We start from the raw sequence: 19076 nt of genomic DNA on the forward strand, positions 1-19076 counted from the left end.
TCTACGGCTTTACAGCATCACTGTAGTGACTGTTCTCGTCCTTTTAATAACCGCGACCTGGCGTGCATGTATAATGTCTTCATTCTGTGGCAGAGGTCCGAAGGTACCAAAGAAAGCCTAGTCAAACCCCCTCAACTTCAAGACTACCCGTTTGTAGCTCACGAGGGGAGGTGAACCGTTATCCCAGGCTTCCAACAACACATGCACCAACCCCCCTTCTGTCAGGCGCCACGTCGACCATTGCCCATTATTCTGCACCGCATCCTCACTGGGGACTGCCACCGTCGCGAGCATACCCTCCTCTTGCTCCTCGATCCCCAGCGCCGGAACCTGATCGTCGCCCGAACCAGGTAAACTCGCACCAAAATACTGTGACCACGTATACACCACCCGATCACCGTCGTCAGGATCGAAGCTTCCCCGCGCGTCCAGGACGACGCTCGTCCCCGGGTCCACCTCGACGTACAGATACTCCGGCCCCCCAGTCCCGTTGACGTACAGTCTCGGGTTATGGTTGACATCTCCAAAATCGGCAGTCGCGGTCCAGTTCATGCGTCCGGCAAAGTCGTATTGGTAGGCTTTGCGCCACTGCCAGATGGTTGCTTGGTTGGAGGTGTAGTTGCGGCCGTCGACCCCAGGGACTTTCCAGGCGATGGAGTCGGCCCATTGGTTGCTCTCGTTTGTGGGCTGCCCGTATCGTCCGCCCCAACTGAGAAAGTGGGTCGGGATGAGATGAGTCGGAGATTGCGAGTGTTACTCACCCGCCCCAGTTTGGATGATCACGCGCAGACAGACCGTTTTGAATCAGGTAGAGGAAGGATGGTGTGTCTCCTTCCATGATGTATGCGAATTTGGGGTAGTTGGCTGAGAATGCGTTTCCGGACGACCTGATGTTGGATTGGAGCCAATCGTTGGTGACTAAACTAGAATCTGGGCCACCCTGGCATGATGATGATAAGACAAAGTTTGAAAGACATGATTGAATAATAAGTTTACCACGTCGAAATCGTAAAACAACTCGCCAGAAATGCCGCACCAGGTAGCCAAACGGTACCTAGAGAAATGTTCAGTGCTCGGGATTGTTATATTCAGGGAAGAACTTACTGATTGAAGCCATGAATACTTGCAATGTAGAAGATGTCCGGGAAATGGGAACGTATCCAAGGACCGGCTATACCAGAGAAAAATAAGTATCATGAACAACATCCACCAGAAATTGTATTAAATGCACCATCGTCTTGGTCTGAGATGGCGTAGACTCGTAGATTGGCTACGAAGCTCGCCACGGCTAGTTGTGGCCTCGTTTCCCGAACCTGTAGTTATCGGTTAAGGGGGCCAAGAAATGTGGGGGGGAACTTGTAATAGATCGAACCGTCCATAGCGCTTGTGCAAGCACCGCTGCACCGGCCCAGATAGTAACCCACAACGGGTCCCCGGCGCTGGCGTTATCAACCGCCGCAACGAGTGCCACACTAGCATTCGAATCCTTCCCCTCTCCAACGCCTTCCAACCCATACACCGGCAGCCCCGAATACACCTTCCCCAACAGCTCGTCCGTTTCCGGCCAGCCCTCCGCGTGTTTCGTCAGGTTGTCTCGAACGTCGCCCCACTCCCATACTTTGTCTTGGATCTGCCACGCGAAGGTGTCGTTCCGGAGCCAGGTGGAAGTGACCGCTGCGAGGCCTTGGATGGAAAAGTGGTTGGCGTAGAGGAGGAGACGGGTCAGGGACATTGTGTCGTCAGGCTCGTTGGCGATGTCGGTGAGAACGAAGACGCGCGGTTTGGTTGTGAAGGACTCGAGGGTGGTGGATTGGGTACGGGCGACTGCTCCGTATATAAGGCATACCGCGAGGGCGATGGTAAACATGGTGGTGGTGGCCCGGGTGAGGGAATCTTAAACTTGAGAGGATGGAGTGGTACTTTAGGACATGGGGATGATATTTTATCGGCCAGATACTTCTATGTCGAAGAAGGTATGGACCAAGCGGACCGAGCTTCGTGTCCTGGTGATCAAGCGAACATCCAGGTGACCCGCCAGTCGCTTGGCTGATAATTTGGGGGGGTTGGAGCTGGTCGAAGGCATGAAGGACTGGCTCTAGAACGTTGGGTATTGAAGGCTGTACCTCTCCCGTTGGCGTTCCTGAAGACAAAGTTAAGAGACTAAAATTGTGGCACAAAACCTTTGGGACACACAACCAATTCGAGGATCAGAAGCCGGCGGCGTCTCCTTCTTTTCACTACCAGTTCCGTCCTTCCTTGTCAACTCGTTCTTGAACTTCTAACGTTGGAAGTCCAAGAGCGAGTCCGAGGGCGATGACTAAGCCACGAGAAACTTGGGGTATCCGGGTCGAACATCCGAAGAAAGGTCACGGTGAGTTCGAATGATGCGACGAACAGTAAGAGGCCTCCATCTCTTAGCATCGTAATTCTCATGTTTGTGGACCTATAAAGTGTTGCCAACCAGTCCGTTTGCTGCGAGCGTGAGAACTACTTGGATAGGTATTGTCACCCTCTGAATTTTCAGAATGGTCTCGTTGCCCTCGACTGTACTCCCATCAAAGTTGGAGTTTAGTTTGTTCTTGGTTGAGGTCGCGTAACGTTGATATAAAATAATTATACACCATTGGTCCTTGAAATTTTTGTGATCGATTTCAGGAAGGGAAGATACCAGCGAGGTGACGTGACTTTTTCGGACCGTAATTTATACTCCACCATAAAAAGGGCCCATCCTGCATGTGCAGCTAGTAAAAACTTGGAAGTGACTAGCAGTGGCGAGAGGGTAAAAAGATACGCGATCTGCTGTTTCAAATTGTGAGAAGGACCAAGAACGTCGCTCATTGGAAGACTCTGTGTGGGAAGTTACGACCCAGCACACTTCGCAAGAGTAGGACAAGATGAAGTTGGTACGGCTATATCGTCCTTCCGGGATGAGACCAACCCTAACTCTAAACGTCCACGGCCACGGGATATATTTCCTAGTACACAAATCTGTCTGTCTGTCCCGACAGTGTTGAGTGTTTCCACCACATCGGGGACTTTGGTCGTTAGATAAGCAGCCCTAAGCTGGAGTAACGGTATAGATGGCTATGAAGGGGAGTGGTGCAGGAGGCCACAGTTACCTCTGTAATACGGATAGTACTGAGGGTCAGATGGTTGCTGAGTGCGCAGAAGGTGAGCAACTTCAACGAGGCGTTTCTTGTGCTTAGTAGGAAGCATACCACTAGTTCCATGTGACGGTTGTAGGAGGCCGTCGGTTTTCCATCAGAATCTGCATGACCCAACAGGACTTGAGGACACACAGAAAAGCTCGAAACGTTGGATCCACGGGTGCGCTATGGACTTTTGAAAGCCGAACTTAGCTTCACAATGGCAGAAGAAGGTGTGCACACAGGAAAAGGACCCATTTCGGGAGCCAGGCGGTGGCGGACTTATGAGACGACGAGCCCAGCGCAGAGAGGCAAAATCGATGTACCGGTGTGTGAGTCTGCTCTTGGGTATCATGGCTTTTTTTTCTTTATAATGTTGAAGGTCGAAGGGGAGGACATCACTCTAGCGAATGCACCTTCCCAATCTGAAGTCAAATCGCCTGCAACCTGCACGGTCGGAAAGGTAACGCAATAGGTCCTGAGGTGCGACTGGCTCGCGGCGACGAATAACAATACCGGCGACGCCCTCTTTTCAGGGTGCAAATCTAGCTCAAGCACCGTGGGCCACCCTACACAAGAATTTCATGAAGGATTCAGCATTGTCAATCTGTCCAGCAGAGAGGATGTCTCGGTTTCCTGTCCATCGAAGGAGAGAAGATGCGAGATTCAAAACCCTGAAAGAAGTAAGCGCCTGGCTTTGCCCTTTGCGTCGAAATCTAATTATGCTGTAGCTCGAAACTGCCGTATCATTTTCGCACCTCCACCTACCATCGGAGGCTCTAGACGTCGTCTCGTCAAGCCCCAAGTCTCATTTAACGGAAGCTCCTGTTGGGGGTTCACCCTGCTTTACCTTCTGTGTGTTTGACAGGGCTGAGGAGTTCAAGCCTTTATCTCTTATTTGGATACTGCGGTAATCCAAATTTAGAGTAAGCTTCATAGACTGATATCATTTAGGCAGGCACCTTCGTGGGTCCGAATCTGCTGTCAAAGATAAGGACTCTGTCTCCTACTTCCATCATGTCGTCGACCACCACCTCCCCGAGACTCACTGGAACGACGCAAAGCCGTAGACGATGGGCTTTCTACAAGTATGAGAATCTGTACATCTGTAACATTCAGAATCGCAGCCGGTATGTGCACTCCTAATACCTGAAGAAGGTCGTTTTAGTTTATGATGCATGAAGGAGATAGCCATTTATCGTTACTGGCGACCTCGATCCTCACCGTCTTTGTCACGGGGCCCTTTGAACTACAAACTAAGCTAGGGAGTTAGTAACGTGTTACGAGTGCACATTCACGAGCCGGGTGACATCGCGAATCGGGTGACCACTCGGTGAAGCGGACCGGGACCATGGACCAGCGAATGCGGCATTTGCAATGCTCAAGTAAAGAAATTTGCAGCAATTCGTTCGTGAGCCGTTGAAATTTCATTGTCATTTGGCTATGAAACATCGCAACGGCGGATCCCGAACAGGCGCGTGGCCTACGCCACAAGCTTCAGCTGGCCAGTGTTGTTGCTCACGAGACCTGATGTTCTCATCTTTCACCCCTCCCCATGGCCAACGCTCACGCAGCAGAAGCTCCAATAGCGCATGGGGCACTGTACCAAGAATAAACCCACGGGATGGGATCAAAGCCCGCGGAAGCAGACCGGCACGACAAAATTTCGTTCTCACTGTTCCTCTCTTCATCCACTCAACACTATCTCAGGCATCTATCATGCGAATTGTAAGGCATCCTGGAAATCTCGTCGGTGACGAGGCGGGCCCTCTCCAGGATCGATCCGTGAAACAAACGACTTAAAAACCTATTTCCTGTTGGCATTTCAAATTTCGCGGTATACGAAAGTTTTAGGATTTTTCCATGCGAGCACGCGGCGGCCTCCCGGTCCAGTTCTTGGTCCAGGACTACTCGTCGCACGGGATATAAACGGGAGGCCTGCGAGGCATACTTCTTTTCATCTTCTTCCTCTCTTTCACGAAATCGTGATGGACCCCTCCAAAGAAAAATCAAACGAGACGAGCGCCAAAGCCGTCCCGGCTTTCTATGATCCCAGCCAGGAGAGTACCTGGACTCGACTGGGTCTCAGTTTGGAGAGTTTTAAGCGTGCGCCAGGTGTGACTGGGTGAGTCCCTGGCTGGTCGTGTGCCAATATACGACCTCTTTTTCTTAATTTTAACTCTTCTTCCTCTAGTGGCCAGGTTGTCGCCGGAGGGCACAATGTCAACGAAATCGAGGATATCCAAGCCGATGCGCCGATGCTGCAGCCCAAAATGAAAAAGCGTCATTTGAATATGATCGCTGTTGGCGGAAGCATTGGCACGGGTCTTTTCGTCGGCTCTGGCGCGGCTCTACACAATGGTGGTCCCGCTGGTGTTATCATCTCATACATCATCATCGGTATCCTGTTGATCAATGTCACCCAGGTAGGTTCCCTTCCTTTTCTGCTACTTAGTTGTATATCAGTGACATCGTAATAGGCCCTCGGTGAAATGGCCATCATGTATCCTGTCTCGGGCGGTTTTTATACCCTTGCCGATCGATTTCTTGATCCTTCATTTGCGTTTGCCATGGGTTGGAACTATTGCTTCCAATGGTTCGCCGCTCTGCCTCTCGAAATTACCGTCGCCGGGACCACGGTACAATACTGGACCGATAAAGTCCCCATCGCTGTTTGGATTACAATATTTTGGGCTGTCATCAGTGTGTCTGGGTTTTATACGCCGCTTCTCCTGTGATGCTGACGACCATCAGTCTTCATTTCTATCTTCGGAACACTTGGCTATGCAGAAGAGGAATTCTGGTCGTCGTGTTTGAAGCTTTTGGTGGTGGTCATGTTCATATTCCTTGGAATGTTAGTGTTTACTTCTCTTTCCGTCAACAAGTGGCCTTTTGCTAACCGTGATCATGCAGAATCTGCGTTTCTGGCGGCGGACCGAAGAGCGGAGAGTTCGGTTCTTATGTGGGTGGCAAGTATTGGCATGACCCAGGAGCATTCGCGAACGGTTTCAAAGGCGTATGTGCTGTTTTCGTGACTGGTGCATTGATTTGAAGATCCGAGCTCTGGTACATGCTAACCGGTTTCCCTTCCTACAGCCGCCTTCTCATTCTGTATGTCTATGGTGCTTCTCTCTATCCAAGTCCTTGACGTGTCGGATAGCTGGAACCGAGCTCGTTGGTCTCGCTGCTTCGGAGACTGCCGATCCGAGAGGAACTATGCCTGGTATTCCTCTGATGTGTCCATTTATAGAGAGAGAAATTGAGGCGTATTTTCAGGTGCCGTCAAGGGAACGTTTTGGCGTGTCGTACGTTCTTCATAACCTCACTTGCGCTGTACTCACGACGTTCTGTAGACCGTCATCTATATAACTTCCCTGACAATCATTGGCTTAATGGTTCCTTGGAATGACGATCGACTTCTTGGTGGTAGCGGCGCGTCAGCTTCACCTTTCGTCATTGCTCTGGACCTGGCTAATATCAATGGGCTTAATCGTGAGTTAATGTTGACATCTCGTTGTTTGTCATGGACCATCATTGACGCTCTTAGATCTCGTTAATGCCACAATCTGTGTTTCCGTGCTCTCTATCGGTCTATCAAGTGTATACGGTGCATCTCGTACTCTAACGGCCTTGGCTGAAAATGGATACGCCCCGCGGATTTTCGCATACGGTATGGCTCCGCTTGCCTTCAGCAGACGTATTGGATGGAACCCTGATTTTCACGCATAGTGGATAAATCGAGTCGACCTCTGGTCTCCGTGTTGGGTGTTCTTGTCTTCGCTGCCATCGCATATGTCAACGTCGTGGCGGCCGGCGATACTGTCTGTGGGTATTGGGCTATATCCTGCCTGCCTTCTTTTAATTACTGTTTACTAATAATAATAATATACTCGGCAGTTGATTGGCTGCAGGCCATTTCGGGACTCTCAACGCTCTTTACGTGGCTCTCCGTGTGTCTCTGCCAGTATGTCATCCATTTTCATACCGAACCGAGAGTATGGACCTAAGCTAGCGTACATCTGTAGCATACGGTTTAGGCACGCCTGGACAATTCAGGGACACTCCATCGAGGAGCTACCTTATCAAGCCATGGGTGGTATATATGGGTCTTGGCTCGGTGTCGTTTTGATCGTCTTGGTCCTAATAGCGCAATTCTATGTCGTGAGTCGTGACGGCCGTCAGTTAATCATCAGTGAACTCATATAGCTCTCCCAGGCTCTTTTCCCCGTCGGAGAGGACCTTCATGGCGCAGCCGCTGGCCAGGCGTTCTTCCGTACGCTCTCTTGCTCACATCGTTGGTGGCACTTTTTCCTCACACACACACCCTCTCATGTTAGAGGCGTATCTGGCTTTTCCTGTCTTGCTTCTGTTCTACATTATCGGTTTCTTGTGGAAACGCAAGCTTCCCAAGCGGGCCAGTGACATCGACCTTGACGTACGTCGTTTGTTTCCGGTGACCGGATAACCGTGTTCTGAACGTAGCATTCACAGTCTGGACGCAAATCATGGCTTACGGTGCAAGAGATGAGGGCGTACCGTGCGGAGCGTGCTAATGCCCCCACTCATATAAAGCTTTGGCGTATGCTGTTCTCGAATTAATGGTATTGTATCTACACTGGAAGGTTTGTATACCTGATACCAAGTAGGTAGACCACCACCCTTAGCGTATACCTTGGATGGTAAGCGCGTTGTTACTCTGTATATTCGTAGCTATATATAATACACATACGAAGTTAGTAGTCCTTGATTATTACGACGACCAAGTTGAGGGGTTGTGAAGATTGGAGAGGTACATGCTCCAGTCACCCAGTCTAACGTCCGTCAACAAGAACAGCAAGACATTCGGGAACAAACGTACTCCATGGAAGGCGCGCTATCCCCCCGTCTAGGGTCCAACCAGCTGATGACCCCGCTACCAAGTAGGACATCCAGAGGCGCCTGTGGGTGCGGAGGCTGGCATTCTGTATTCCAAGTCGTAAACAAAGAAGCATCACTTGAACCGCTGACGTTTGAGCTGATACTGGAAGTATCAGTAAATAGCCCGAAACCGCGGTCATCGAAACCTCCATTCCACATGCCAGAAGACGTCAGTGTAGAATCAGGCACTGGGAGGTCCCCCACAGACGCGAGGTCATGGAGGATATTCCTAATCAGTTGCGACACCATCAGTTATATGCCGTACGAAAGAAGAACAACGGTGGTAATACCGCAGAATGCCGCCAAAATACCATCTACCAGTGAATGAACGTTAGTTAATTCCGATGATGTCAAGATAAGAGCCAGAGGCACACACCAGGTATTGAGGTGCTCGAGCGCCTCCATGCATTTGTGTACATTGTCAATATCATGAGAGGCATCGAAAGAATGATCAAAGTGTCTCTGGTACCAGATGTTGAACAATAGAACAACTCCGGCATTGAAGGCTATAAACTGTCCAGTAGCTAGTTTGAGAGAGCAAGTAGAAAGAACTGGCTTCTTACGCCGGATATTGGATAGATGTGCCCTCGAATACGCTGGGCATCGATGACGGAGGAGCATGAGCGGGCGGCGTTGAGACAAATGACTAGTGAACACATATGAATTGGAGCCCAGCTATTGGAGGAAGAAATAATGAAAGGCCGGTGTATCAAGATTCTCAGCTGAAAGTATAGGATATACAGGGAAGCAGACTGATTGAAGCGAATAGAATTTTCTTGGTTTGGATCCCATCTGACTGATAATTATGCGCATAATAAATATAAGAAAGGGCGAAAACAACTGGATGGAGCCTTACGATGCTTAGGTACGGAATCAAACCAACTATCGAGCGACGAGTCAAGCTCCGCGGCAACCCGCCGATCCCAATCCTGGTCAAGTAAACCGAAACACATCTTAGATTTTTTCATCAAATACTGTCAGTTACCGCACGTCGGCATATGTGAGCAAAAAAAAAAGAAGAGGGACAATCGGATACGCACGAGGGTCCGCAGGCAAGTTAGTAGCAGACGGCTGAGGCGTAAACAGGAGTTGAAATATGAGATATCAGACGGTTGGCCTGCAGGTTGTTTGAATGCCTCTTGTTCTGGATTGGCAGGTATCCAATACTGATCGTCGCATTCCACTGGAAGTTCAACATCAGTCCTGATTCTTCAGATAAGCATCAGCACGAAACGAAAAAAAAAATATGCAAGTACTCTTCGTCGTAAAGGGCGCATGGTCGACCTAGATGAGAACTAACGACTCGGTCGATAAACATAAGACACCTAAAGGAATATTTCGAGCAGCTGTACATCCAAATTTGGCATCTACCCACCAGAATGCACGTTTCCACAGTTCACCTTCCACTGTGTTTGGGGTTGAGCCGGTCGCCTGTCTTTGATGGATGCCGGCTTCTTGAGCTAGTCGAAGCCCTATGCCTGCCAACGTCCAACCGACAGAAGCGGCTGAAGAGCCAAGCATGAACTGCGAAAACAGCTAGTAGAGGTTTTTATTAGCCACTTTGTAATGTAATAGATCCAGCAAATGGCTAACACAGATGAACTGCAAGCCATACAGTGTCGACGACGTCATTGGGAACCTGAAGGTTCGCACCACCTGATGAACCCATTTCCAGCCACTCGATTGCCAAGAACGCAGTTGCGGCTGCCCGTCGAACAGAACGCGTGGATCGTCCGAGTACCTCGATGCCACCGCACACACGAGCATCACCACTTGGGCGAATTCCTGATCTTCCAAATGCACCTTGTCTGCAATCAAGGCATCGAAAGTCGGTCTGTGCAAAAGTGGGACGAGAATATTGACCCGCGCAAAGTACAAATCGACCAGGGATCGAAACAAGTCGTCCTCTGGAAAGACGTACATGCTATCGTGACATACCTCGGCGTGAATGCTCTGATCCGGTGGTTTCGAATCCCAAAACTCTGGTCTTTTCCAGGACAAGAAGGGCGGGGCCGCACGTGTATTGCCAGAGTACTCTTGTTTGAGCTTCATCGCCGCCTCGATAAACTGTGCACTGCTGGATTTTCCGAAAAAGCGGCACCCGAGTTTAATATCCTTGTACCATTCAGCTTTTTGCTCGTCTGGGTCTTGGAGATACATGCTGTTGATCTCAGCGGTGATATCCTTGTCGGGATCGGAGGCTCTGAGGTGCTTAGGTCCGGCCCCACTGGTAAAGCGTGATGAATTGAACCCGCCGTCTGGAATCATCTGCGCCGCGATGATAGGAGGATCAGCAGCAACCGATCGAGTAAAGGATCTTACCTGAAGTAAAATTTTCTCCCTTTCCTGGACCTTCCTCTCCAAGTCCTCGACATATCTGCTCAGTACCAGCGTTCAGCCCCCGAAATGACACGACAAATGCGTTTACAAACGTCTCAGAATATTCTTTCTACTTGAAGCTACGTCAGTGGTCACAATCTAGCGAGACGGTAATGGCTGACCTGGGTTCCGTCGATATACGCGCAGTCCAGCTCGAACGTAATGCAGTTTGAGCATCGCTTCCCAGGCATAACCATCCCGTCACCTGGTCCCAAAAAATTAGCGTGTGGTGCGAAGCAGTGAAGGATCCTACATTTTACTGAGCATAGGGTAAGTTGGGGGGCCTATGGAGAGTTTGTCGGTCACGATGTACCTTTTCTATGGCGGCAGTTATCGCAGGCCTTCTGTTTTCTCCTTCTCTTTGTCAGGTCGTGTTTGCTGCGTAGACTTTCTTCGTTTGATGGCATGGATAAAGGAAGTATAAGGATTCTGCAACTGGATGGTCAAACCTTCGAGTGGTCGTCGCGGTCTGCATTACACATGGGCGCGAAAGCGGTGACGTACTTGTTTGCCGTGGCTTCGCTGATAAATGCACATTTGACAAATCCGTAGGTAGGTAAGGTATGCTTCAAGCGGAACCAAGGATATCACGTGATGTGACTGATCTGTGACTGTCTGCGACTCATTAGCCCGACTCGGTGTATCCACTTCATTTCTATTGTTGTTGTGTAGAATCTATTCTATAGTATCTATACAATCCCTGCTTTATCCAGTACTTCAAAAATACATTCTGGAATGGTCCAGTGACCCTTATACTTCTTTGCTGCCCAAGCAGCCTGATTCCCACTTAATTTCTTCTGATAAGCATCAGGATATTGTACTAGGTTATGCAGCTTCCTAGGAATAGGAGGCATGCCCACACAACATGTTCCAGCTGAATATGACGCATGAATATGTCATGTCACGGTTGTATCTTAATTTGTCCACTGCCATCAAATCACAAATTTGCTATCTAATCTTGCTGAGCTTTAAAATCGGGATATCAAAGCCTGAGCATTTATGCAAAATAACATTATCTACAGTCCCTCGGAGCCAGATTTGGCATTTACTTCCATATGCAGAAGTAGATAGGTTTTTTTTGTGAAAACATGACGATGCGTAACACATTGGTCACGTGATCTCATTGGTTCCGCTTGAGGCATACCTTAGGTATGTAGCATTACACAGCACGGTCCATCCAAGGGGCGTAATTGGTTGAGTAACAGAAATCACTGCAGGAATGACGCTAAGTGCAAAAAAATAAATTACTCACAGAAACATTAAACTGACAAAAAGAAGGGAAGTAGGGGGGGAGAAAGTGAGTGGTTAGAGGCGTGAATGTCTTCAGGGCGTACCTGCAGGAGTCAGTGCCACACCTAGCTGAACACGCTGGAAGATGTCACGTTCGCCGTCGTCAGTCAAGTCTGAATACTCCACGCAGACAATTTGTTTGTTCGCAAAAATACGCCGCAGTGACTCGGGGAGAATATTCTTTTGCTTGCCGGGAACTCCTGGGTGATCCCTATACCAATACTTTCGGCCTGTGTCGCTAGGTTATGTAATGTCAGTAGTAGCTAAGGGAAAGACGACGCGAACGCACTGATCTCGGTCTGCAGGACATTGATGGCAAGCCAGTCAGCGGTAGAAGAGAGAAGACATGCTAAACAGTTCGTACGTGGTATCTGAACGGAGACCGATAAGTATAGAAATTAGAAAGATAAGACAAACACATTCACGAGACCCTCCATGACGGTTTTGTATTCGTGAGCGTGTACGCGGTTTGTATCGATTGAAGAAGACGACGACGACGAAATTTCTGCGGCGCATGAATGGAGGAGACATATACGCGGCTCACCTGCTCTCGTTCAATGTTGAACATTCAACATTCAACTCCCTCTGGATTAGAAACATGCCATCGTCCGTATGGTCCGTCTCATCTCGCACCAAGGAAGAAAGACGCCGTTTTGACCAGCCTTCACCGAGCCGTTGGCGGTGAATATCACCTCGGCGGGGAAGGAAGCCTCAACGGTTGCATTGATCAGATCAGCTGTAGTTCATCCTCATGCAAGCGCATTACAGTACTAGAATGGTGTCCTTGAACGTGGTAAGTAATCGAAAGGACAAGACGATAGCTTTCAAGTATAACACAAACAAATTTCTTTGATGTTCCGCGATCGGACCGGAATCCGTTCGAATCCTTTTTCCTACTCCGACGGTCACCGTTCGTCTCTTCATGTTATCCAGCGACTCCTGCCTGTATGCTCGACGCCTTGGGGTCGTATTACCTCTTGTAGGTACGAAAATTGCGGATCTGGACAAGCCGAAAGGAAGGAGAGCCGTTTGTGAAAGGAGAGCCGTTTGTGAAGGGTGCGCATCTAACTGTCGGTCAGAACAAGGAAGAAAAGGTGAAACGTTTTGTTTATCAAAATAAGTCTCAATTTCTTTCGAGTGTCGAGCTCGACAAGTATTAAGATCTTAGCACTCATGGTGACTTGCCCTAGCCAACATCACATCGCTGTTCCGGCCTGTGCGCTGGGAATACTTTCTATGGATGGTCATCTGACAACCTCTCTGTTAATGTTACCATCTGATGAACGTTTTTTATCTTGATTTTCTTACAAATTTCTTGTAGATGATATAATATGGAGGCGTCACGCCAGCAGGAAAAATGCTTGTCAATCGCACTGTTCTCTGCCTATGGTTCCTTCAATTTAAACTTGCCTTTCCAACAGGTTTTCGGCCTTTGTCGGTGTTAGTGTGGGTACCCCCCTTATATCGTCATGTGGTAGACCGAATCCCTGATTCAGCTACGCGTTGGCAGTGTGGGAGTTACATGGTTATATTTGTAATGTGGATACTAAATAAATACGAACAGAACAAAAGCATCCAAAATGCATAACACACAACGAAATGGGGAAAGGTCGGACGCCTGCGACCAGAATATAAAGGAAACGGTTTATTACTGATACCAGATGCGTGCGCCCCTGCGTTCTCCAGTAACGACTGGCGTCTGGCGGTCCGTTTTATCCAGGCAATGAACGAGTTCAGCGTATGTTGTCTCCTTTTTCCAGTAACCAGACCGGAGAGCCCGCACAAATGAGTCCGTGAAAATCCCGATGTGTCCATCTGTGCCATCTTCCATTTTGACTTTCTTCGGCTTTGCAAACTGATATTCCTTACAGGCCGCCAGAACAACATGCGAGTTCATATCTGGGCACCAATCATCCGCTAAAATTGAACGGTAGCCAGGATGATCCTTCAGATGATCGTCCCCGGCGTGGAGTACTTCCTGACGCGTGGCGCGAATCATTGGTGGAGCGGTACGTGCTCCCGGCTCTGGTAAATCTCGGCTGACACTACCAGAGTGACAACAGTCGAGGATAACCGTGATATGGTGCCCCTTTTTTTCAGCGATGAGGGTTAAGATGGTGTTAAATTCACGGTCGCTGATGTCGGGGATGGGATTATCGTTGGCGTCCAGCATGTCACGGTCAATGGGGCAAAATGCTTCAACGGGTACGGTCCCATTTTCTCCCTCGTTATCATCAGGCTCTGACACCAGGTAGGACGAGCCGTGTCCAGAGTAATATATGATGATGTTGTCACCATACGCGATCTGGGGGTTCGTGATGATGCTTAAAAGCGCTCCAATGATATTAACACGGGTAGGCCTTTTTGGATCGTCAGGGGACATATGCTCCTCAGATCCGAGAAGCAGCTGTATTCTGTCCTTACTCATGCGGAGATCGTCCGTCAAGTATTTCTCTACTAGCTGTGCGTCTGGCACGGAGCCACGCAACGGGTAGGTCGGATACTTGTCGATACCAATGATGAGAGCCCAAAATCGAGAAGCGTCGACACGGTGTGGGGGCTAGAACACTGCGAGTCAGTGTCTGATCCAATCTGCACAGGTAAGGGTATGACTGACACCTGGGGGAGAGAGAGACGGTTCCAGTTTGACCGGAAGACTTCGCTTCGCGCGACTATATTGAAGGCGGAAGTGGTAAAGCTTACAGAGTATTGCCACACTGCCTGCATCTTTGCTGCGCAATGCTTCATAGACAAGGTCAACCGAGTCAACATCCAACTCTGACAACCGAAGCTTCCCCAATAGCTGCATCTCAAATTTCTCTAGCAGCTGTATTTCGTGTTCAATTGGATCCAGGATGGTGGAATGTTCGCGGGAGGCTTCCCCTCCTACCAAGTTGATAATGTAGGCTTCGATTTGACCCAAGTTAGCATGATAAACTTCACAACACGGATGACACTGACCTGAGGACATTGTTTCGAGAATGTGCAAGACATGCACGTCTAGCTGGCCCGAACGAACACCACCGCCATCATCACTATCCACAGAAGCGTCGTAGCAGGTATCACGGGGACTCCATCGCGTCTGCGCTACCATAACCTTGAATGTAGAAGCCTGAAAAACGAAAAAAAGAGGAGTATAGGACTGCTGAGGAGAAAGAAGAAAGAGACCAGCGCACGGCTTTTAACAAATGTCCTATTGCACGTTTCAGGATTGATATGGAAAGTAATCTAAGCGACGGATAGGAACTTGAAAAGTGGATAGAAGCACCAGGGCAAAAAAAATGACAGCTCAAAAAGGAATATGATGAAATGATGGTTAATTCGGAATCAGATGGCGAAGGGCACCAGACATACGCGCCCCGGTTAACCTTGGGGCAATGCGAGGATAGAAGGAAGATTATCCGCAGACTACTTGGGTCATTAACGGAGCATTATTTGACCCATTAATCGATGCGAAACAGGAGCAAGGCCAAGAACAAGGCTTTAGCTCCTACGCAGTCGCTGAACTTTCTTTCATATGCAATGACTGACTTTACGAGGTAGCTCGGGGTTCGGTTCCCAATATCCGAATGCTATCCCGGTGGAATGCAATATTTTACTGAGTCCTGCAGTAGGTACTTTGATAAGGCGTCTACGAAACTTGCGCAGGGTCGGGCATGGTGCAGCGACCAACCATTGCCTCTCAAAACGAGTAGTTGGAAGTTTGTTCTCGGCAGCTTGGGGTTCGATTGCCGTATCCGGATGTTATTACTCAACAATTATTTTTGTCGATGATGGGAGTAGCATCTGCAACGTGTCAAGGGGGAAACTGATCTCACTTTTCACGGATGAGCTGTGATAAGCAGAAAAGTATGCAGAGCCTAGGTAACAGCGAGGATGGTAGCCTCATCACTGAGACTTAGTCCATACTGTAGACTATCTCTCTGAGTTCTTCGGACAAAAGTCGGCCACAATGAACTGGCTTGTAGCTCAGAAGTCGCCATGGCACCACAATATGGAGTCCTTTCCTAGATTCATCTCTGACTGAACAAAAGTTGCACGACTTAATAGTATTCATAGCCTGTACGCCTTCTTGAGCAACTGCCGTGGTGCCTCTGATGCTGACTCAGACTCGAGCTTCTGCTCCGGCCTGAACTCTCCGAGAGGACAACGATGAAGAAACAAAACTGGCAGGTGAAACATCGTGCTAGTAGCATTTCTTGCACCGGAGGTGATGAAACTCCAGATCTGAGATCCAAACCAGAAACCCCATGCCCTTGAAGACTCGTCACTGCTGTTGCTCTCCCTTGATGGTTATCATTCTTGCATGTTTCTAGTCGGTCATTCTTCCTCGAGTCTCTAGCCATCCTGACATCTGCCATCCTTATGTTTGTCGAGCCACCCATTTGGTTTCTCTGGGACTCGTGATCAATGACAAATCTTCTAATTGTCTATTCAACACCGCCTTTCTCACAAGCCCGCCAGCCTGTGATTCTCACGTTTCCATCTTAAAATAAACCAAGGACCCACCAAACACGAGGCTTCATCCTTGACTAGGAAAATAACGGTGTGGCACCATGGAATCTCTTCCTTGTTCTCATGCCCCAAGTATAAAAAATGACGCAGCCACGTACATACTAGGTATCCCAACTCTGCAGAACATGAATCAGGTACCGCCATCCCCCTTCTCATGTCTCGGATGCCCAAGCGCATGATCATCATGTCGTCTCGCCCGACTTCCCTCTCGAATTGCCTCCATTGTATTTTGAAGCAACAACAGGAGCAGACCCTTTGAGTCACACTCGCCACCACCCCTTTCTTTCTCCTCCACCTTCCCTAATCAAGAGGAGTCCACTTACCTTGCTCATCGCACCAGACTCACCGTACACTGTAATTTCTGAGTTGGACTCTCACTCAGACTCTCTTGAAGATCTCTTCCGGCCACGAATTAGGTGTGTCATCATCAGTTCATTCGACAATATCCAAAAGACCTATCAACATGGAGACACCATTGAGTCCGTATTTGTTCAGGACTTTCCTGATGCCAATCCCTTTCTCTTGATCGACTTTATCCAACGCTGCCCCATTCTAACTTCACTTCGACGAGAGAATCCACATGAAACCTGACGATGTCGAAGATGTCCTACTATCACATGGGGGCGCTGATACGCTGCTTGTCGAGTTCTGAGTCCCACGTTCCTTGGCTGTCCAGCAATCTAAAGATATCAATTGGCATTGACGAAAGTGACGAACAGGATGCATTCAACTTCCTCTCAGAATACCTATCATACTTGTGGAAAAGCAGAGAAGATATTAGAATCTCCTTTTTTCACTCCTCTTCGCCAGAATATCGTAAGGCAGAATTTCACTATCCAAACACCATCTACACTTATTCGGCGTTCCACAGACTATCTGAAGTTGCACAAACCCATAGCCGGCGAAGGGACAAATCAATCACTCATTTTCTTGAAAGTGCAGATTTTGCTCTTGTGGTGCACTCTCCACAAACTCCAGAGAATATTGAGTGAGGAAAGTTTCAATGACATCAAGTCGGTCGTATTAATTGTTTGTGGGTCCGGTGAGGTGACCGAGATAGACCAATGCTGTGGCAAGATCAGGGACCGCCGGAATTAGCTCGTCCTCCTCACCGATCAGGATTACAAGATGGAAACAAAATTCTCACCTGATGGAAATCTCTTCGATGCTGAAGAAGCGGAGTTAGATGCGCTTGTAGATTGTTATCTCCAGTTATGTAATTGAAACCGTGATATTAGTGACCCTGTGATAAGCAGCTTTATACAGAGTAGGAAAATTACCGAATTCTTCTTGTCTATCTATGTATGCATAAAAGACCTGGAAATCGCAATCAGGCAATCTTTGAAATATTATGCTGTGTTGTAGGAGAAAACCATATGATTCAACTTTTTATGTCAATGAAACTTATTAATAGAACACAGGCTCCACAGGATCATATACATATCACACTGAACAGAAATTCTTTGACAGTGAAATGTCATTCTATACTGTTTCATTCCTTGCCAGGTGAAGCATATAGTGTGTATCACCATGTTGGGATAGCAATCCCAAGCAAGTACAAGAACATACTCAAAGATACAATGCCAGTCAGCAGCAGCTGACTTGGATCATGATCTGGACTCATTTAGTATCTTATAGAAAGATCTTGAAGTAATACAAAATGCATTTAAGTAGAACATCTCTCTCTCAAGAAGCTAATTCTAATCCTCTGTACATTACTCTGCTCTCTACTTACAACAGGTTATGGGCCCTGGCCATAACTGAACTTACATTGCTACTCACTTCACACTCTTTCATACTTTATGTACACACATAGAACTGCATGGATAGCCAGTCTGTGTATAGAATTGACCCCCTTAAGGGCCCAGAAAATTATCCAACAAGGAAAATCAAGATGATTGATATCCTAACTGATTTAGGACTAATTGATTATGCAGATGAAAGCATTCTGACCCCAGCAGACACAACACTGGTGGCAGATTGGAAGAAGAGCAATAGGAAGGCTCTTTCAACAATAAGATTGTGGGTTTCAGATGGCCTGCTGGTATATATTGCTGGTTCAAAGACTTCAGCAGAAGCCTGAAAAGCTCTGAAAGATATGTATGAGTCCAGGGGACCCATGGGAATTGTCCTTGTCAGAAGGAAATTCTTCAGAGCTCAGTGTGAAGAAGGAGGAAACATAGAGGAGCATATTAGGACTTTGAGGTCTTATCAGGAGGAGCTGACATTCTTTAAGCAGAAAGTTGAGAAGGAGGACTTCTCTATTACACTGCTTACATCACTCCCAGAATCATGGAATTCATTTATTTCATCAGTGGATACTGCTGATTTAAAAGATTCTTACAAGTTGATTTTCTGAATTCTTCAGGAAGACATCTGATTAAAGGAAAAGACTCCTGATCAGACCATGACACTTGCAGCACATGGCAAGAAGCTCAATTCAAAAGTTACATGTTACAGATGTGGGAAAACTGGTCACATCAGGATAAATTGCCCAAATGGAAAGAAGAATTCCAGAAAGTCATGGAAAGAAAAGAGAAAGGGTCAGACTCAGACACATGTTGCCAAATCAGACTCAGAAGAAGAAGACTATGTATTTTATGCAACAGATGTTGCACTTATCTCACTCTCAGGAGTATTATAGCTAGAGAACTCTGGCACTACCAGACATATAGTCAAAAATAGATTATATTTTTCTGACTATATAGTCTCTCACCCTTCATTGCTCAAGAAGGAGTCAGAGAGTAAAATCAAGCAGACTCCAGATGGAAATGATGGCATTTTAGATGATTTCATGGATGCTGGAAATGCCAAACCAAAAGAGGAAAC

The 19076-nt window shown here is 48.0% G+C and overlaps 7 protein-coding genes across 7 annotated transcripts; 2 read left to right on the plus strand and 5 right to left on the minus strand.

The window, feature by feature from the left end:
- Positions 1-43: 43 nt before the first annotated feature.
- BT62DRAFT_376147 (DUF1593-domain-containing protein) lies at positions 44-2036 on the minus strand. Its single transcript, XM_043180697.1, has 6 exons — positions 1373-2036; positions 1232-1313; positions 1105-1171; positions 997-1054; positions 762-940; positions 44-709 (listed from the first exon to the last, which is right to left on the minus strand). Exons 1-6 carry the CDS (start codon positions 1865-1867, stop codon positions 118-120), a joined length of 1473 nt encoding a protein of 490 aa, XP_043036073.1. The 5' UTR covers positions 1868-2036; the 3' UTR covers positions 44-117.
- A 3006-nt stretch (positions 2037-5042) lies between these two features.
- BT62DRAFT_375824 (APC amino acid permease) lies at positions 5043-7876 on the plus strand. Its single transcript, XM_043180696.1, has 15 exons — positions 5043-5271; positions 5341-5572; positions 5627-5849; positions 5901-6000; positions 6060-6184; positions 6243-6257; positions 6307-6369; positions 6423-6451; positions 6500-6638; positions 6694-6816; positions 6876-7110; positions 7172-7307; positions 7362-7419; positions 7484-7581; positions 7638-7876. Exons 1-15 carry the CDS (start codon positions 5135-5137, stop codon positions 7743-7745), a joined length of 1821 nt encoding a protein of 606 aa, XP_043036074.1. The 5' UTR covers positions 5043-5134; the 3' UTR covers positions 7746-7876.
- On the minus strand, positions 7817-10849 carry BT62DRAFT_1036759 (uncharacterized protein; the record flags this gene model as incomplete). The annotated part of the gene is made up of 9 exons (XM_043178391.1): positions 7817-8576; positions 8627-8859; positions 8920-9037; positions 9104-9266; positions 9320-9388; positions 9439-9599; positions 9657-10443; positions 10539-10647; positions 10756-10849. The coding sequence occupies 9 exons, from the start codon at positions 10847-10849 to the stop codon at positions 8316-8318; spliced, it is 1995 nt and encodes a 664-aa protein (XP_043036075.1). The 3' UTR covers positions 7817-8315.
- Positions 10850-11373: 524 nt separating this feature from the next.
- BT62DRAFT_935881 (uncharacterized protein) lies at positions 11374-12546 on the minus strand. The gene is made up of 4 exons (XM_043187026.1): positions 12158-12546; positions 12097-12103; positions 12022-12031; positions 11374-11970 (listed from the first exon to the last, which is right to left on the minus strand). The coding sequence occupies exons 1-4, from the start codon at positions 12167-12169 to the stop codon at positions 11766-11768; spliced, it is 234 nt and encodes a 77-aa protein (XP_043036076.1). The 5' UTR covers positions 12170-12546; the 3' UTR covers positions 11374-11765.
- Positions 12547-13767: 1221 nt separating this feature from the next.
- On the minus strand, positions 13768-14262 carry BT62DRAFT_853805 (uncharacterized protein; the record flags this gene model as incomplete). Its single annotated transcript, XM_043182478.1, has 1 exon — positions 13768-14262. A coding segment is annotated over one exon (495 nt), but the record flags the coding sequence as incomplete, so codon positions are not given.
- On the minus strand, positions 14018-14828 carry BT62DRAFT_935883 (uncharacterized protein; the record flags this gene model as incomplete). The annotated part of the gene is made up of 2 exons (XM_043187027.1): positions 14018-14086; positions 14140-14828. A coding segment is annotated over one exon (521 nt), but the record flags the coding sequence as incomplete, so codon positions are not given.
- A 1651-nt stretch (positions 14829-16479) lies between these two features.
- On the plus strand, positions 16480-17402 carry BT62DRAFT_376561 (uncharacterized protein). Its single transcript, XM_043180698.1, has 2 exons — positions 16480-17063; positions 17119-17402. The coding sequence occupies exons 1-2, from the start codon at positions 16841-16843 to the stop codon at positions 17343-17345; spliced, it is 450 nt and encodes a 149-aa protein (XP_043036079.1). The 5' UTR covers positions 16480-16840; the 3' UTR covers positions 17346-17402.
- The last annotated feature ends 1674 nt before the right edge of the window (positions 17403-19076 follow it).

The sequence above is a fragment of the Guyanagaster necrorhizus genome (assembly GCF_019112545.1).
Source record: "Guyanagaster necrorhizus MCA 3950 unplaced genomic scaffold BT62scaffold_28, whole genome shotgun sequence".
NCBI classification, from domain to species: domain Eukaryota; kingdom Fungi; phylum Basidiomycota; class Agaricomycetes; order Agaricales; family Physalacriaceae; genus Guyanagaster; species Guyanagaster necrorhizus.